Genomic DNA, 16,417 nt, shown 5'->3' with positions numbered 1-16,417 from the left:
GGTCCTCCTGACTCCAGGGCTGGTGCTCTGTTCTCTGCACCACCTAGCTGCCCCAGATTATCTAATGTTTTAATCAACAAATAACATAAAACTAATTATCTTAAGGGGATAAAATTGCTTGAAATAGTCTGGAATAAACCAAAGTAAAAATAATTATCCTTAATAAAACCTTCTAATATTTGTGTAGTGCTTTACAGTTTACATAAAGCTCTCATATACATTATTTCATTTGATCCTTATAGTGAGCTTTTTAGATTAGGAACAAGGAAATGAGAAAAGAAGAAAGGGACTGAAGAAGAAGGGAGGACGGAGGGAAAAAAGACTGATGGATGTAATGACTTGCTAGTTTCACACAATTTATTAACTCACATAATGTTAGAGCTAGAATGGATCTCAGAGAACACTCACCAAACTCCCTCATTTTGCAAATACAGAAAATGAGACCCTTGAAGTCACTTGGACCACGGAAAACTACAGCTAGGACACAGTGCTCTTTCCGTTGTACCATGTTACATTCTATGACTTGGTATTGAGCGACTGGGACTAAGATATTCTTGGGGACATGATCAACTTGTATATAGCGTCCTCTATCTCCCCAAATGCTTAATCATCAAGATTATCCAATCACTAAGTCAATCAAGTATTTGTTGGAAACCTATGATGCATTTTCAATAAACATTGTTTTGATGCAGCCTAAAAAAAGGCTATGTTCAGAAAATTTATTTCAAGACTGAGTGGAAAATCTTTCAGAACACCTAAAAAACAATAAAATGCCTGCAAAACTTTTTTGAATTGCTTTATACTAGATGGATTTTTCACCTAATCAATTAAATGTGCCTATAGGTACACCAAATGTATCTTAACAAGTTTCATCACCACCCCTCCAAACAAATAAGTTACTTGAATAAAATGAAAGAATAGTAGCTGTATTGTATAATACCAGTTCATAAAAGGCAGACAGAATTGACCAAAAACAACCCCCACAAAACATATGATACTGCCCAATGTTTCTTATGTGACTTAAGATCGAGTAACAAAAAGATATTTGATACCTATTATATTTCATTAAATCAATATCAATTCAGCAAGTATTTGATATTTGCCTCCTACTAGACCCTGTGGATACAAAGGAAAAAGTGAAAACAGTCCTTATTCTCATCAGATCACAATATTTCCACATAATATTCCAACTCTTCCCAAAATATTTTTATAGCAATATTTTTTTTTCCAGAGGAAGGATACTTATAGACACAATTAAGTCAACTTTAAACAGTTTTTTTCTCAGGTATTTTTTAAAGCACCCTCATTTTAAGAAGAGTTTCACTCACTTGGTCAGATGGTGTATATTCATTTTGTTTGACTACATCAATCTTGTCTAGAAAGCTGAAAGAAAAAAAGATAAATTAAATGGTGTATATCTGTAAACTGTATGCTGTTACAAACTTATGCCTTTTATGAGAATGATATCACAGACATTTATAGGATTTTGCCAATAGGATCTTTGTTTAATTTTATAACTCAATTCATATACTTTTCAAATGATAAACCAATAGAATCCTTTGAAATTAGAAATCCTCAAAATTCATTGGGCAATCCAAGGATAGAGACTGAAATTAATATTCTGAAATGAAAAAAAGAAAAGTAGAACTCTGAAATCTACATATGTTTCTTGAACTAAAAATACTGCTACAAAGTATTCCATGACATTTCAGAGTATCTTGTCTATAACCATTGTATAGTACTGTGTTGGGTTTTTTTAATGAGGGTTCTGACTAAAAATACAAAGGAGAATTTGCCATTACTGTCCAGCAGAGGGCCAAAAACACAACCTTCCGATGTTATTTTTGTTACAGTAACATTTTCAAGGAAAAAAAAAAAGAAATAACAGTTTTAAATTACGTGGAGGCATCCCTATACCTCCATCTGTCAACTAAAATAAATAATTCCTACTTACTGAATTGGCCCTATGTACCTAATATAATCAAGTATGGAAGAAATATAAGCCATGGTTTATATCCATAAAGGTACTTTATGGTAACCTACTTCAGGAGATAATACTAAGACATGTTAACAAATTTGTGAAGAATACAGCTTTGTGTATGAGCATTATATACTGACATAATGTGCTAAATTATATATAATAGATAATTTGAAAATAGAATAATGGTACATAATAAGGGTATGGTAAGACTATGGATAACAACTGAAATAGAGAAGGGGAGATTAATATAGGTTGGAATCATCAGATGATGCTTAACACAGGAGCTAAAACTTTATTTTAATATTAAGAATCAATATCTAAACCAGGGGTGGGGAACCTGCCACCCTGGATCTAAACTTTAATTATCACATTGCTTTTAGCCAAAATACTTGAAAAATTACTTTGTAGAAAATCCCTTATATTGACCCAAAGCAGTAACATAAGTTTTTATTGAAGGGGTCACTAAAATACCAAGAATGTAAATATTCTAGGAAAGCCTAGCTTTGTGTTTCCTTATGTCCTACAAATGACAATTTGTATTTTATGTATTCTAAGAATATTATTTGGTGTTGGGATTTCAGAAACCACTTGAAGGACTAAAGAAGAAAACAGGAAAGATTGTGGGTAGGGATGGGGCAGAGAGGCTTAGGAAAGAAAATTTGAAGACAAGGTCCAATGTAAGAGAATGTTTATATGTTTATTAGGATGATCAGTTAAATGATTTCCCCCCCTATCCCTTAAGAAGCAAAAGATGCTAGGTATTTTTCTGCTACAGTATTGCACCAAACAGGAAAGATTTTTCAAGTAGTCTATAGATTGATTAAGTCATCTAAGTCCTACAAAATATCTGCAAATCTAATTTTCTAGGTTTTAACAATTGCCATCAAATGACAAGTAGAAAACTTTTTATTACAATTTTCCATTGGCTGTAATTCTATATCAATAGTCATTTTATACTCCAAAAGTTTTCCTGACAACCTTCGTTTCAAATGAAAATCAAATCCTAGGGTTGGCTAGGTGTCGCAGTGACTAAGAGCGCTGGCCCCAGAGTCAGGAGGACCTGGGATTGGTCTCAGATACTTAACACCCACACAAAAAAACTGGCCGTGTAACCTTGGACAAGTTACTTAACCCCAATTGCTTTAAAAAAAAAAAAGAAAATCAAACCCTACATTTCTACAATTAGAGAAGTCTTTTGCCGCTCAAAAGAAGTAACTATTAAGTTGAAGTAGAAGACAACTTCAGTTGCTATTTAAGTCCTGAATGCTACTGCCATGCCAAAAACTAGTCATCCTTTAGGCCAATAGTCTCTAAAGTGGGGATGGTGACTGGCTCCCTTCAGAGTGGTGGTGTGACCTCAAGGAAGCAAAAGTATGACCCTAAACGGTGAGTGATCAAACAGCTGGAGAGTGAGAAGATGGGTTATTACACTCAAAGGATTACATTGGAGTCAATTCAAACTAGCTCCCAAGAACTGCTGTTAAATTTTCAATGTTAGCATTTACATTTTGGAAATTGGAAGTCAGGGTTTGATTTATTCTTTTATTGTTATATTGTTTTATGTGATTTTCCAGACCTAAGAAAATGAAGAAGGAAATGTTAGCCAAGCTGATTAAACTTAAAAGTATCAAGTGTACATTTCCCCTCCTCTGGAGAGCTGGTTGTTAAACATCTGCCAAGCACACTTCTGGTTGCATTCCATACTTGCCACGATAGACTACTTTGGGGCTTATCTCTAATCTGAGCACACCTACCCACTCATTATCACCCAATACTCTCAACTCTCTTTACCTTCAGAAGCTATGCAAGCTCCCAAGTTCCCTACTTTAGTAGTACTTTAGGTAGTTCCCTATCTATAACTAGAGCACCAACAACACTAATTTGTACAGTTACCACTGGGATAATTCATATTCCTTCATTCTCAGTACACCCTAGACCATCTTGCAGAAATGAGGTTCTCTGGAGCAGAGACATATACCCTCTCTCATTTTCTTTTTCAGTGGGACACAGTGCTACACAGGATAAGCAGGCATAGATAGCTAGGTTCTTTTATTATATTTTCTTCATCCCCCTTCCACCACCCCACCTTGAAACTTCCTCATTTTTATTGAGGCACCACTATCTTTCCAAGCTCTAAGGTTTGCAACATTGGTGTCATCTTTCCTTACTTTCTTTTATCCCACATATCAATGAAGTTGCAAAATCTCAGTCACTTCTACCTCCAAAATATCTCTGATAAACCCCTCTTATCTCTCTTTATATACTCTCTGGGTCAGCCCTTTCCACAACATTTAACCTGGACCATTCCAGTGGACTCTTTACTGGTCTCTCAGTTTCTCTCAATTTCAAGTTTCTCTTGTCTCCTAATCCATCCCCCAAATAGTGGCCAAAGTTTTTTTTCTCCTTTTTTGGGGGGGGGCAAGGCAATTGGGGTTAAGTGACTTGTCCAAGGTCACAAAGCTAGTAAGTGTGAAGTGTCTGAGGCCGAATTTGAAGTCAGGTTCTCCTGACTCTAGAGTCGGTGCTTTATTCACTGCACCACCTAGCTGCCTCCATAGTTATTTCCTTAAAGCATAGTTCCAAATTGCTCTTCAGAATTGTTGAATCAGTTCACAACTCCATGAACAATGCATTAATATTCCAGTTTTCCAAACTCCCTTCAGTGCCTCAAACACAGTAAACATGGAATAGATGTTTTTTGTCTGATGGAAAGATGATAGTTGAATCCTAGGGAATTGATCAGATCAATAAGCTAAATAGTATAGATAAGGAAGAAAAGAAAGCCCAAGACAGAGTTCTGGGGATCATTCATCATTAGCAGGCATGACCTGGATGAAGCAAAAGAGACTGAGATGGAATAGTCAGGTAGGAGGAGAACCTGGATGGAGAAGTGTCAGAAAAACCTAGAGACAGACACTATCAAGAATGAGAGGTTGATCAACAATGCCAAAGATTTCAAAGATGTCAAAGAAGGATGAGGGTGGAGAAAAGGCTATTAGATTTGTCTATTAAAGGATCATTACTTTGGAAAGAGCAATTTCAGTTAATTGATAATGTTGTAGCCAGACTATAGATAATTAAAAAGTCTGAAAAAAAAAACAGAAGTGGAGACATTGGTTGTAGACTGCTATTTCAAGAATTTTAGCTACAAAAAGGAAGGGGAAATAAAAAATGATAGTAGGAATCTATCTAATCTATCTAAAAATGATGGATCAAGTGAAGGGCTTTTTTTTTAATGGGAAGACATGGGTCATGTTTTTAAGTAGGAGGGAAGCTGCCAGTAGACACAGAGAGATTCAAAATAAATGAGAATGGGGAAGATAGAGAGGGCCATATGTTGAAGGGAAACTGGATAGAATGGGATGACTTGTGCATGCAAAGTAGTTTGCCTTGGCAAAGAGAAGGGCCACTTCTTTATGTGAGACTGGGGTGGAGGAGATACTGGCATCTGAGTGATGTGAAATGAGGAGAGGAGGGAGCTCTTGGTGAACTGCCTGAATACTTTTAGTGAAATATGAGGTAAGGTTTTCAGTTAAAAATATGGGATGAGAGGGAATGATAGGTTTGAGGAAGGATGAAAAATTTTGGAAAAGTTGCTGTGGTGAGTGAAATACTAAGTCAATTAGACAGGTGTACATGTACTGTCTGCTTCAGTGAGGGTTCATTTGAGATTATATGACATAAATTTATTTTGGATCTAGTCAGCACAGTTTCATAATTTTCTCCAGTTTCATTCAAAAACACATGAGTATGAATGAAAGAAGCAGATGGTAGGACTACTCTCCCTAGGAAAAGATTGGTAAAAAGATAAGGAGCAAGAGACTTGAGAGAAGAGACAATATGGAGTTAAACTGGTTCACCTTGATGATGGATAAGAAAGTGTAGTCAATGCATAGGTGATGGCTTGTGGGGGTAGGAAACTAATGAGTGAAGGGATTGGAGGTCATGGAGAAGAAAAGGAACAGAATGTGAAGTTGGAAGGCAGAGGGAGACAAGAGACTATAATCAAATAAGTGAATTTCCGAGTTCATAAACAAGAAAGTGGTACATTTGTATGTTATGACAAGATCAATGGTATAACAGTCTCTGTGCATTCTCTCTCTCTCTCTCTCTCTCTCTCTCTCTCTCTCTCTCTCCCTCTCTCCCTCTCCCTCCCTCCCCTTTCTCCCCCCCCCCCCCCCTCCCCCCTCCCCCCATGCTACAGGAGAAACTGGACCAGAAGGAAAAAGCATATCTATCCAGGAACAGAGGAAAATATACAAGAACAAAAAGAAGGCATGCTGAGAAAAGGACACGCTATCCTTTTACTTTTGCACTTCTTATCTGGTATGTAGTAATAAAAACAGTATTATTATTATTATTAATAGTAGTAGTAGTAATAGTAGCAATAGAAGCAGCAATATCAGCTAGTATTTATATATTGTTTTATACTTGGCAAAGCACTTTACAAATATCTCAGTTTATCCTCATGACAATTTTGGATGATAAGTGCTATTATTACCCCAATTTTACAGATGAGGAAACTGAGGCAAAGGTTTAATGATTTGCCCAGGGTCACACAACCAGTAAATATCTGAGTATAGATTGGAACTCAGGTCTTCCTGACTCCAGATCCAGTACTCTAATCACAAGTCTTAGGACTGATACCATGAAGAAGCTGAAGGGAAAAGTCAGCTTCCCTGTCTCCCACCTAGTCACATATATAATTACATGGCAACTGTTTCTTTTATGTTTATTCTTTCCTCCTCTCAGACAAATCAGTATTCCAAGATGGAAGTGTTCAAGTACCCTAGTGATTCTGGGAAGCCCAAAGATCTCATCAGAGGTTTCACTGTCACCTAAGAGCAGTGACAGGAAATAAGAACCCTATCATGAAGAAGTACTGACCATGGATTTAACAGGAGTTCTGGTCTTTATAACCCAGCAGAGAGCTACACATCTAATTGGAACCTCAAGAGGACTTTAAGAGTGGAGAAAAGGACTTATAAGCAGGAGCAGTAGGGTGCCCCTTTGTCACATATGCTCTCTACACATGTGCCTCTCTATCACTGCACTTTAAATTGGAGCCCAAATTAGGGACCTTGTGTGTCCAGGAGAAGAGTACATTCCTAGTTCTCTTCCAACTGTTTCCATTATGCCTGCTTAGTAAATAAGTGTTCTACAAGCTAATTATGCCAGGCTGATTGATATGAAAGGAAACACACAAGTGAGGACTTGTGAGCAACAGTACTAGAAACCCATCTCTCTTAGGATTACCACTAAGTAGTAGTCAACCAACCCTCTGGTGAATCCTACCTATGAAAATTAGTGTAGCTTAGGGGAATGGTCCCAAAGGTGAAAATCCATGAGCATTTAGTCACCTCAAGAGCAGTACCTACTGCATAATCCTTAAGTCAATTCCTCATCTTTAACTGTGGCTAAGTTCATCAGGTATTTGGGCAAAGCACTTAGAAAATGCTCCAAGTTTTCATGTATTCCATTCTATTTCATCTGAGATTTCAAGTCACATATAGTCTTTACTCTTTTCCTAGTGTTAGGAAACCTTCACTATTCTTAAAGCATAAATATGCTTAGTTTCTCCTAAAGCTATTAATAAGTTAAAAGAGGTCATAGAATAAATTAATCAACAAACATTTATTAAGTGCCTACTATTTGCCAGGCACTGTGCTAAGCACTGAGGATACAAAAAGAGACAATCTATGCTCTCAAGTAGCCCACAGTAAAATGGGGAAACAACATGCAAGCAAATATATACAAAGCAAGCTAAATATACAGGATAAGAGGAAATAATTAACAGAGGGAAGGCACTAGAATTAATATGGTTTGGGAAAGGTTTCCTGTAGAAGGTGGGATTTTAGTTGGGACTTAAAGGAAGTCAGGGAAGTCAACAGTCAGAGCAGAAAAGAGAGAGTGTTCCAGGAATAGAGAATTGCTTGAGAAAGTGAGAAAGTCAAGAGATGGAGTGTTTTGTTCATCAACAGCTAAAAGGCCAGTGTCCCTGGAATGAAGAGTAAGTGTTGGGGAGTAAAGTGTAAGAAGAATGAAAAGATAAGAGGGGGTTACGTTATGAAAGGTTTTGAATGCCAAATGCCATTTTGTATTTGCTCTTGGTGGCAACAGGAAGCCACTGGAGTTTACTGATTAGTGCTTTAGGAAAATCACTTTAGTGCATGAATAGAGGATGGACTGAAGTAGGGAGACACTTGAGGCAGGTATACGGGCCAGCAGACTACTGCAATAATCTAGATGTGAGGTGATGAGGACCTACACTAGAGTGGTAAAAGAAAAAAGAAACTAGAATGCTGGGACTCAAAGACTTTTTATGAGATTTTTTCCCCAAAATATGTATATTTCATAGGCTGGTAGATTCTTGAGGGAGCAAAGTGGCATAGTAGATAGTACTAAACCTGGAGGTGGACACCGGAATTCAAATCCTCTCTCAGATACTTACTAGCTATATGATCCTGGGCAGAGTCACTTCTATCAGCCTGCTTCCTCAGCCATGAAACAGGGATAATAATAGCAACTATATCAGAGGGTTGTGGTACAAATCAGTTGAGATAACACATGTAAAGTGCTTTGCAAACCTTAGAGGAAGCACCATAAAAATGTTAGTTATTATATTATGAGGTATGTTAGTCACATATTAACTTGCTGATAGTCTAGATATAGAACACTAAATTGATTCATTTATCTGTAATATTTTATAGTATATTTCCTCAAACACTAATTTCATCTTAATAATAATCTCAGTGAGCTTTGGAAACTCTGAGAAGTACAGACTAACAAGGGATTTCTAAAACCCCAAACTGAAAGTACAGACCTCTTAGTGTTTATACAGGCTATTTTTAGGTCCATGATTTCCTTGAAAAACAGCAACGATACACACCATAGGAGGAACAGTACTGTACTGAAATATTCCAATGGCAAAATCTTAGTCAGATAAAACAAGTCTAAATGTATTAAATGTTTTTACTATCTTTCAACTATGGTCTCTGCATATCTGAAAGTTCACATTCATAAGGTAATAACAATTACCAGAAAAATCAAGCGGTGTCCCTTAGTTATTTTGAGAAAGTGAAGTAACTGGATCTTAAAACATTGAATTCTTATTCTCATAGTTCTCTTTAATATATCAATTCTAGGAATATGTAAAAATACACAAATTTGCAAAAAAAATTCTTACTTATTAACATTCAATTTTTAAGGTACATTTTTTTTTCATTTTAAAATTAGAACCTAATTCATTATCAATCCTGTTATCTGCTTGACTACTTTTCAATGTGATTTTTCTAAAGGAAAAAGTAATTACTACAAAAGAAAGGGAGCCAAGTAGACCTGCAGGGGACTTCTTAGATCCTTGCCTCTTCTCTGGGATAATGCTTTTCAGGAAAAAAAGGGCTCATTCTTTTTCTAAAACCCCCTAAACACCCCAAATTTGAGATTTTTCATCTCAAATGCACTTGCTTTGGAAAAGTAATAGCATAATATTCTTGGAAGGGTCTGATCAATAGCATTAGATTGTATCAGGCTTCATGGATATTTTATTTCCATTGACATATAAACATATTTACTTTTTCAGAACAACACCATATTGTTGACTCACATTCAGACAATTCATTAGAACTGTTCTATCACGTTGTCATAGTTATGCCTTTACTATTTCTCCTAGTTTTACCTTTTATATAGTGCCTTTTCTATTGAAGCATCAGTATGGCATGTGCTCTGAGGTGTTTTGGCTTTATTTTTTCCCTTTTAGTAGTAGAGATAAATTCCTGTTTATTAATTCATTCCCTTGCCTGGTAATCAAGGTGATACATTTGCAAAACAATGTCTTCCACTAAAGAATAAAGTAAAGATCAATGTCCTCTCTGGGTTTGAACGAACCCTGGACCCTTTTTTTAAAATATATCTTCAACTACTTATATATTTAAGCCTATAGAAATCAATTTTGAAAGCTGCATCTTTGTATTCAAAACGCTGTATTACTTATCTGTCTATATTTAATATGCTGTGAAGTAATAGTATTTAGATAATTTTCAATTAAATACAAAGGAAAAACGATACCTAAATAAGTTTGTCCTCTTTTTGGTACAGAAAAAAATGCTCCCTCCCTAGTCTATAAGCTAAGTTTAATTAACAATTTTTATTTATATTTATAGATTCTTATCTGTAATATGTTAGCTCAGTACCACTAACTCAAAATTAAAATAATTTAGCATGTTGTTTTTAAATACACGCACACACAGTGCATACATAGGAGCTGTAGAATAATAATTACCAACTTCTAGAAACTTTAGAAAACTTACAGTTGAAAAACAGTAACTGGTCTAAAGCAGGGGATTCTAAACTCTCTCTCTCTCCCTCTCTCTGTTAGGATTCTTTTAATTAAGACAGCATCATTTAGTTGAAAAGGTTTTTGGATCTGTTAACAGTTGTATGAATTTCAGCAAATCACTTCACTCAACTCTTAGTTTCCTTATCTGCAAAATGGAGATAAATAATTCTTGCACTACATTATCTCACAAGGCTATTGTGAAGAAAGAAAGTTCTGGACCCCTTCTCAGAAAAAAAAATGTAATGCTTAAATACATTAGAATTACAAAAGAAACCAACCATATTAAGATATAGTTATTAACATATATTTTAAAAAGAACAGGGGCGGCTAGGTGGCACAGTGAGTAAAGAGCTGGCCAGAGTTTGGTTCCGGCTTCAGACACTTAACACACATAAAAAAACACTAGCCGTGTAACCTTGGGCAAGTTACTTAACCCCAATTGCCCTCCAAAAGGCAAAAAACAAAAACAAACAAACAAACAAAAACCACTTGCTGGGGTGGCTAGGTGGTGCAGTGAATAGAGCACTGGCCCTGGAGGACCTGAGTTCAAATCTTGCCTCAGATACTTAACACAAAAACTAGCCATGTGACCTTGGGCAAGTCACTTAACCCCAACTGCCCTCCAAAAAGCAAAAAGATAAAAATAAAAAAATAAAAAGAACAAGCAAGTTCATGAACTCATGAAGAACCTGGGTCCATAGTTATACAAAAAACCAGAGACTAACATAAAGCATTTTTGCTCATCTTAGTGACCAGTGCAAAAAACTAAAGGATCAGTTCAAATACGATCATCACTTTCAATTAAGAAGTAACATCATACAAAGGAAAAAGTTCCTGGATATGTTGATAAATTGTATGAATTTGAGCAAATCACTTCACCTGACTCAAGTTTCCTCATCTGTGAAATGGAGATAAATAATTCTTGCTCTACTTATTTCACAGAGATATTGTGAAGAAAGTCCTTTATTAAAAAAATATTACATACATGTGACTATAATTGTGAAATAGTGTTTTGTGATTTGTGATATATTCCAGTTCAGCAGTCACAGATTCAACTCCTAGTTCTACCACTTTCTGTGACTTTGGGCAAGTCACTTGCCTTCTGGGTGTCTCATTTTTCTCCTCTGTACAACAGGGATAGTCCAATTCTCTCTGCATGATAGGCATGGTTATGTGAATAACTGAAAAGAAATTTTTTTAGAAACAGGTAACAGATTCTAGATTAAAGCAATGTTTACATTGTTGCCCCCTATGGTTGCTTATCCTACAGAGCATATTTTAAAAAATTAATTAATTTCATTAAGTTTTAATACCTGGACTGAAATTTAGCTCAACACTATGAAGAAAGGGTTTGTTAGGAAAGTTAACAAATTAACAATGAGAAATTTTTAAAGGGGGGTTGTGAGGGAAAACTGGTAGAGTATTAAATCTACTTAGAAGAACATACTAATTTTTAAGAACATATACACACATATATGTATGTGCCTACAAAAATAAGCAAATGCTTCCTGATGGTAACAAATCAGATACCTATAATAAGGCAAGTCTAGATAAATCTCTTATTTAAAAAAAAGTTAGCAATCAATTTATATTACTGTATATACTTCAAAGTAAATTAAAAAAAATGTTTCACAATTCAAGCCATTCACTATTTTAAGTCGGTGTTTAAAAAATTGGTCTGCACTAATTTGAGGGAGAAATGACATGTAGAAAGATTTATTTTTCAATGGAATGATGAAAACTTCAGCAAAATGTGGGCTACTTAATTAGCTACTAGGAGTTGTCATTTCCTTCCACTTTTTAAGAATTTCATGTAATAAACAAAAGACTTTGGCAGAAAGGGTCCTTTCTTGCAATGGCTACATTTAACAGGAAACAAACACAAATTTTCTCTTCATTCCAAATTAAGTCCATGAAATAAAGCAATCTAAAGATTAAACTTTTAATAAAGATAAATAACAAATTTCCAAAGAGTAAATTAATGGCATTTTCATTTCCTAATCAATGGCACTGGTGTTTAACAGTTAAAGCTCAGACTGATCTTTTCTAGGATGAGTTATCTTGCCTAATATTTGGAAAGACAAACCTGTATTCAATCACTGCTGTATTAAAGAAAAGTACTTTATCTTAAAGCAGATCAGGTCATGTCTAATGGCAAAAAGAAAATGAGAGAGAAAAAGAAAAAAAAAGAAAGAAGAGAGAAGATTCATAAAGGAAGAGAAGATTCTGAAGAAAAGAAAACATGACCAAAAATAAATAAACCACTTTCTGGAATTACAGTCTTCCAAAGGAAAGTAGAAAAGAGGCTCTTTTTCTCAGATGCTTTCTTGACTAAAAGTAAAACCTAATAACCTTTGGAGATTTTAGTTTTTGTCATTAGATAAAATAATTTACAAATGAGATGGGATAGGAATCTAAAAGGGCATTTTTATTCATTTAAGTAGACAATATACTCCTAATGAAAATTTTATTCCTTTACACCACTGTTTCCTATGAAGATACACACTGGAGTGGGATTTTAAAACACAAGAAATATATTATAAAAATCTCAAGTCTACTACTTCAGTGATTGGTCAGGGACAAAACAAAAAAATGAGCCCTCAAAATTAAACTAGTAAATGTTTTAATTTGAACTCTCACTGTCAGTATGTGTGTATGTATATATGTATGTACATATGTTTCAGTTAGCTATTTTTAAAATTTTTTTTGCTTTTTGGAGGACAATTGGGGTTTTTTGTGTTGTCTAAGGCCAAATTTGAACTCAGGTCCTCCTGACTCCAGGGCCGGTGCCTTATTCATTGAACTACCTAGCCACCCCTGTTTCAATTAACTATAACCACTATGCTAAGTAAAATGTAAATAACTAAATTAATAGGCAAAGAAAGGTCAAGTTGGAAGGATGTTACCTTTATAGTTCATAACTGATAAAACATTTTTTAATCCAATACATATAAGGATCTTCAAATGATCCTTGTTTTAATCAAGAACAGTAGCGAAAAAAACCTCAATATATTTACTACTTAAAATATTAAGCCTTACAAATAGCTGAAAACACTTAAATTGAAGCAACAGTTTTAATATTTCTTAATTCAAAAGCAGTGTCAAATTTTCTTTTTTGTCCCAGGAGAGCATCAAATCCTCATAAAAGGTCCTGATTTTTCTTGTTTTTGTAGCTGAATATAAATATTATTACAACAAAAAATTTAATGTTTGCAATTTTTGAGTAAATAATTTTCTCTTGAAGGAAAATATTTGTAAACATAATTTTCTAATACATCTTTTTCACTGAATGACCAAACTGAATATACTAAAGTTCTAAATTTTTAATTTTCTATACTAATAATGAACCATTTAAATTTATTATCATTACTTCAACAACGTAAAATGCCTATAAATGTTGACTGGCAAAATTATATGTCTACTTTGACATTTATAAAAAGGGAAAGGAAATAGTGTTCCAGATCTGACCACTCTGATTCTAACTGATAAAACATCAGTTTCTTAGAGATTTAAATACTTGTCAATCTAGGGCATTGTATAAATAGTACTACTATATGAGTAGATAGTACCATTTACTATCAAAGATAGCATTTGGCCCCCTTTTTTCTCTCACATTTTACTCAACTACTATTTTTAAAAGTAGGAAGGAATTCTTGACTTGCTTAGATAAATGACTGTCCAATAGGAAATGTATCAATTAACAGCAAAAGAAAATGTGGTGCTAGAAAAAAACATAAATGTAAGGAAAATCAGGTTAAAATTCATGGCCAATCTCATAGGATTTTTTGAGGAAAATACCTTGTGTTCCTTAAGATGCTATATAATATGAATTACTATTGCCACTTTTAGCCCAATAATACAGGTATACCTCTTTTTAAAAGAAAACAGTATTTTTCAAAATTACAAAAAAAAAATCAGAATGTTGATAACAAATTAGAATAAATTTTCATATTATCAAAGATCTCTTCATTTTACTTAAGAATTTATCATCATGTCCTTTAAGAAGGAATCACCTTGACTTTATGTAATATGCGCTATATACAATTTACATATAAATTAATTTATTTTGTAAAGTGACATAATTATTTCTTTTCCCTAGGAGGATATGCTACTGTATATGATATGGAAAGATGTTATATTTGCTTCAATATACCAAAGTTGCTCAAAGAGAATACAATTTTTAATTTTGCTTTTATACTATTTTCATTTTGTAGAATTTGTTTACTAAAATAAGGTTTTAAAAGAAAAAAGCAAAAGATTACATGCTAAGTGCACCGGAAATAAAACTTACTTACTTTAAAAAAAATCCATAGAAGTATTTTATGTTGGAAACAAAAAATAGAGAAAGCTATCTAAAGTAAAATAACAATACTATTTTGAGATCATAATTACTTAAAAAAATGCACCTGAAAATTTAACTTACTAGATCATCTTAAAGTAATCATTTTGAAACACAATTTAGGGTGTAATGTGGAACACATTAAAGGAAAATGTATAGCCAAATGTTAAACAAAAATTTATAATAGAAATGCTGGCAATGTTCTGATCACTACGGTTTAAACAACAATGCAAAAAGAAACTTAAGATTATTTTATCTTAATAAGGTAAAGGAGTCTCTCACTAAGAAGCATTTTGCTTTTAACCTGCTTAACCATTATGCTAAAAATATACAAGTCATTCAGAAGAAGAATGCAAATGAATTTTTAAAAGTTATTGTATAAAATGGCCTTCAGAAAGCAACTACATTGTATTTCAATTAGAAAATAACCTTAGAACAGTCTTACCACTTGGAGGCAGAGGGGCACCACTAGGCAATTTTTTAACCAAATAATATGAAAGTTAAAAAAAAAATATGACTTTACAGATGTGGAATCAACATGGTTACAGTTCCTTATATGGAAGGGCTAACAAGGCACCTAAAAGTTTAAAATATTAACATCACAAGTCATAAAGGACTATTATTACTATATATAAAATGTTTTTTTCCCTGTCAATCCATAATAAGAATAATTTTTTTTTCTCAAATGAAAAACATCCTGCTTATAACGGCTGCTTATCTAACCCCGCATTTGGGAACATAATATTTAAGAGATGGAATAACAATCCACTTAACGCAGTATGGAAAACTTTAATGTGAAATAAATAACTTTTTTTTTAAAAATTGAGTGATTCAAAAAGAACAAATATCAAGAGGAAATATAAAAAAGTCTTTTGAAAGAAATTCTATAAATCTTTTTATCCCCTTCCTTTTACTCCTCTAAAGTTAGTCTGCTTTAGAGGATATACTAACTTGCCCAATCAGTTTTACATTACAGCACCAGTCCAGAAATAGCTCCCAGCCGCCTTGGCCTCTAGCATGGTTGTCATGACAATGAAACCACAATTCTAAAAATAGACCATCAGCACCAAATCTTGTGAGAGAGACATCTGGAATCCGGCCAGTCAAACCTCAGCTTGACAAATAAAAATAGGCACAGGCAGATTTAGAAATGGGAAAGGTATAATGTATCTCTACTCTAATACAAAGAGTAACAAAATTATACAGAAACAGGCTGGTTGCATTTTAATGAAAGGTTGATTTAATGAAACAACTGAGGAAACATTTTAAAAGCTACATTATTAACAAAAAATGCCCCAAGGGTTTTGGAAAGGGATTTTGGGGTCACTTTTCACAAGCCATGCAAATGTTAACATTTTAAAATGAAATAAAAACTGCTGCTGAAATAATAAAAAGCTGCTGCTTTTCTGTTTTTAAGTGGTAGGAGAAACACAACTTCAATACTCACAAAAATATAGTTGTGGTAGCTTTGAAAGCAGAAATGGTTCAGGACACTAGACTAACATCCTGAAAGCTGGATTGCTAATGTGCTTTCAAAAGGAGTTGCCTGCTTCAGCAAGAAAAGATCTTATCTCAAGAGTAAACTGACTTACTTAATAAATTCTATTAAAAGTCCTATGAAAAATCCATCTGAGAATGAAGACAAAAATTAATCTCACCCATGATTCAAGCCATATCTGAACTCATTTTCATAGGCAAAATGAAAATCTATTAAGTCATTACATAACCTTGCTTCCCTACCTCCATCACTGGACTACTT

At 34.1% G+C, this 16,417-nt stretch overlaps 1 protein-coding gene across 5 annotated transcripts in view; it reads right to left on the bottom strand.

Annotated features, from left to right (window-relative positions):
• GNAS (GNAS complex locus) overlaps positions 1-16,417 on the bottom strand; it is a 320,342-nt gene that overhangs the window by 14,717 nt on the left and 289,208 nt on the right. For all 5 annotated transcript variants that reach the window (XM_069072480.1, XM_069072483.1, XM_069072481.1 and 2 more), the window contains exon 6: positions 1,329-1,383. In XM_069072480.1, coding sequence (XP_068928581.1) covers positions 1,329-1,383 — 55 coding nt within the window. The remainder of the gene's footprint in view (positions 1-1,328; positions 1,384-16,417) is intronic.

This window comes from Petaurus breviceps, unplaced genomic scaffold (genome assembly GCF_028583685.1).
Source record: "Petaurus breviceps papuanus isolate PSGF00001 unplaced genomic scaffold, PetGlider_PUasm1.0 90847, whole genome shotgun sequence".
NCBI classification, from domain to species: Eukaryota; Metazoa; Chordata; class Mammalia; order Diprotodontia; family Petauridae; genus Petaurus; species Petaurus breviceps.
The sequence above is the reverse complement of the archived record's forward strand: the minus strand, read 5'-3'. Positions and strand labels throughout refer to the sequence as shown.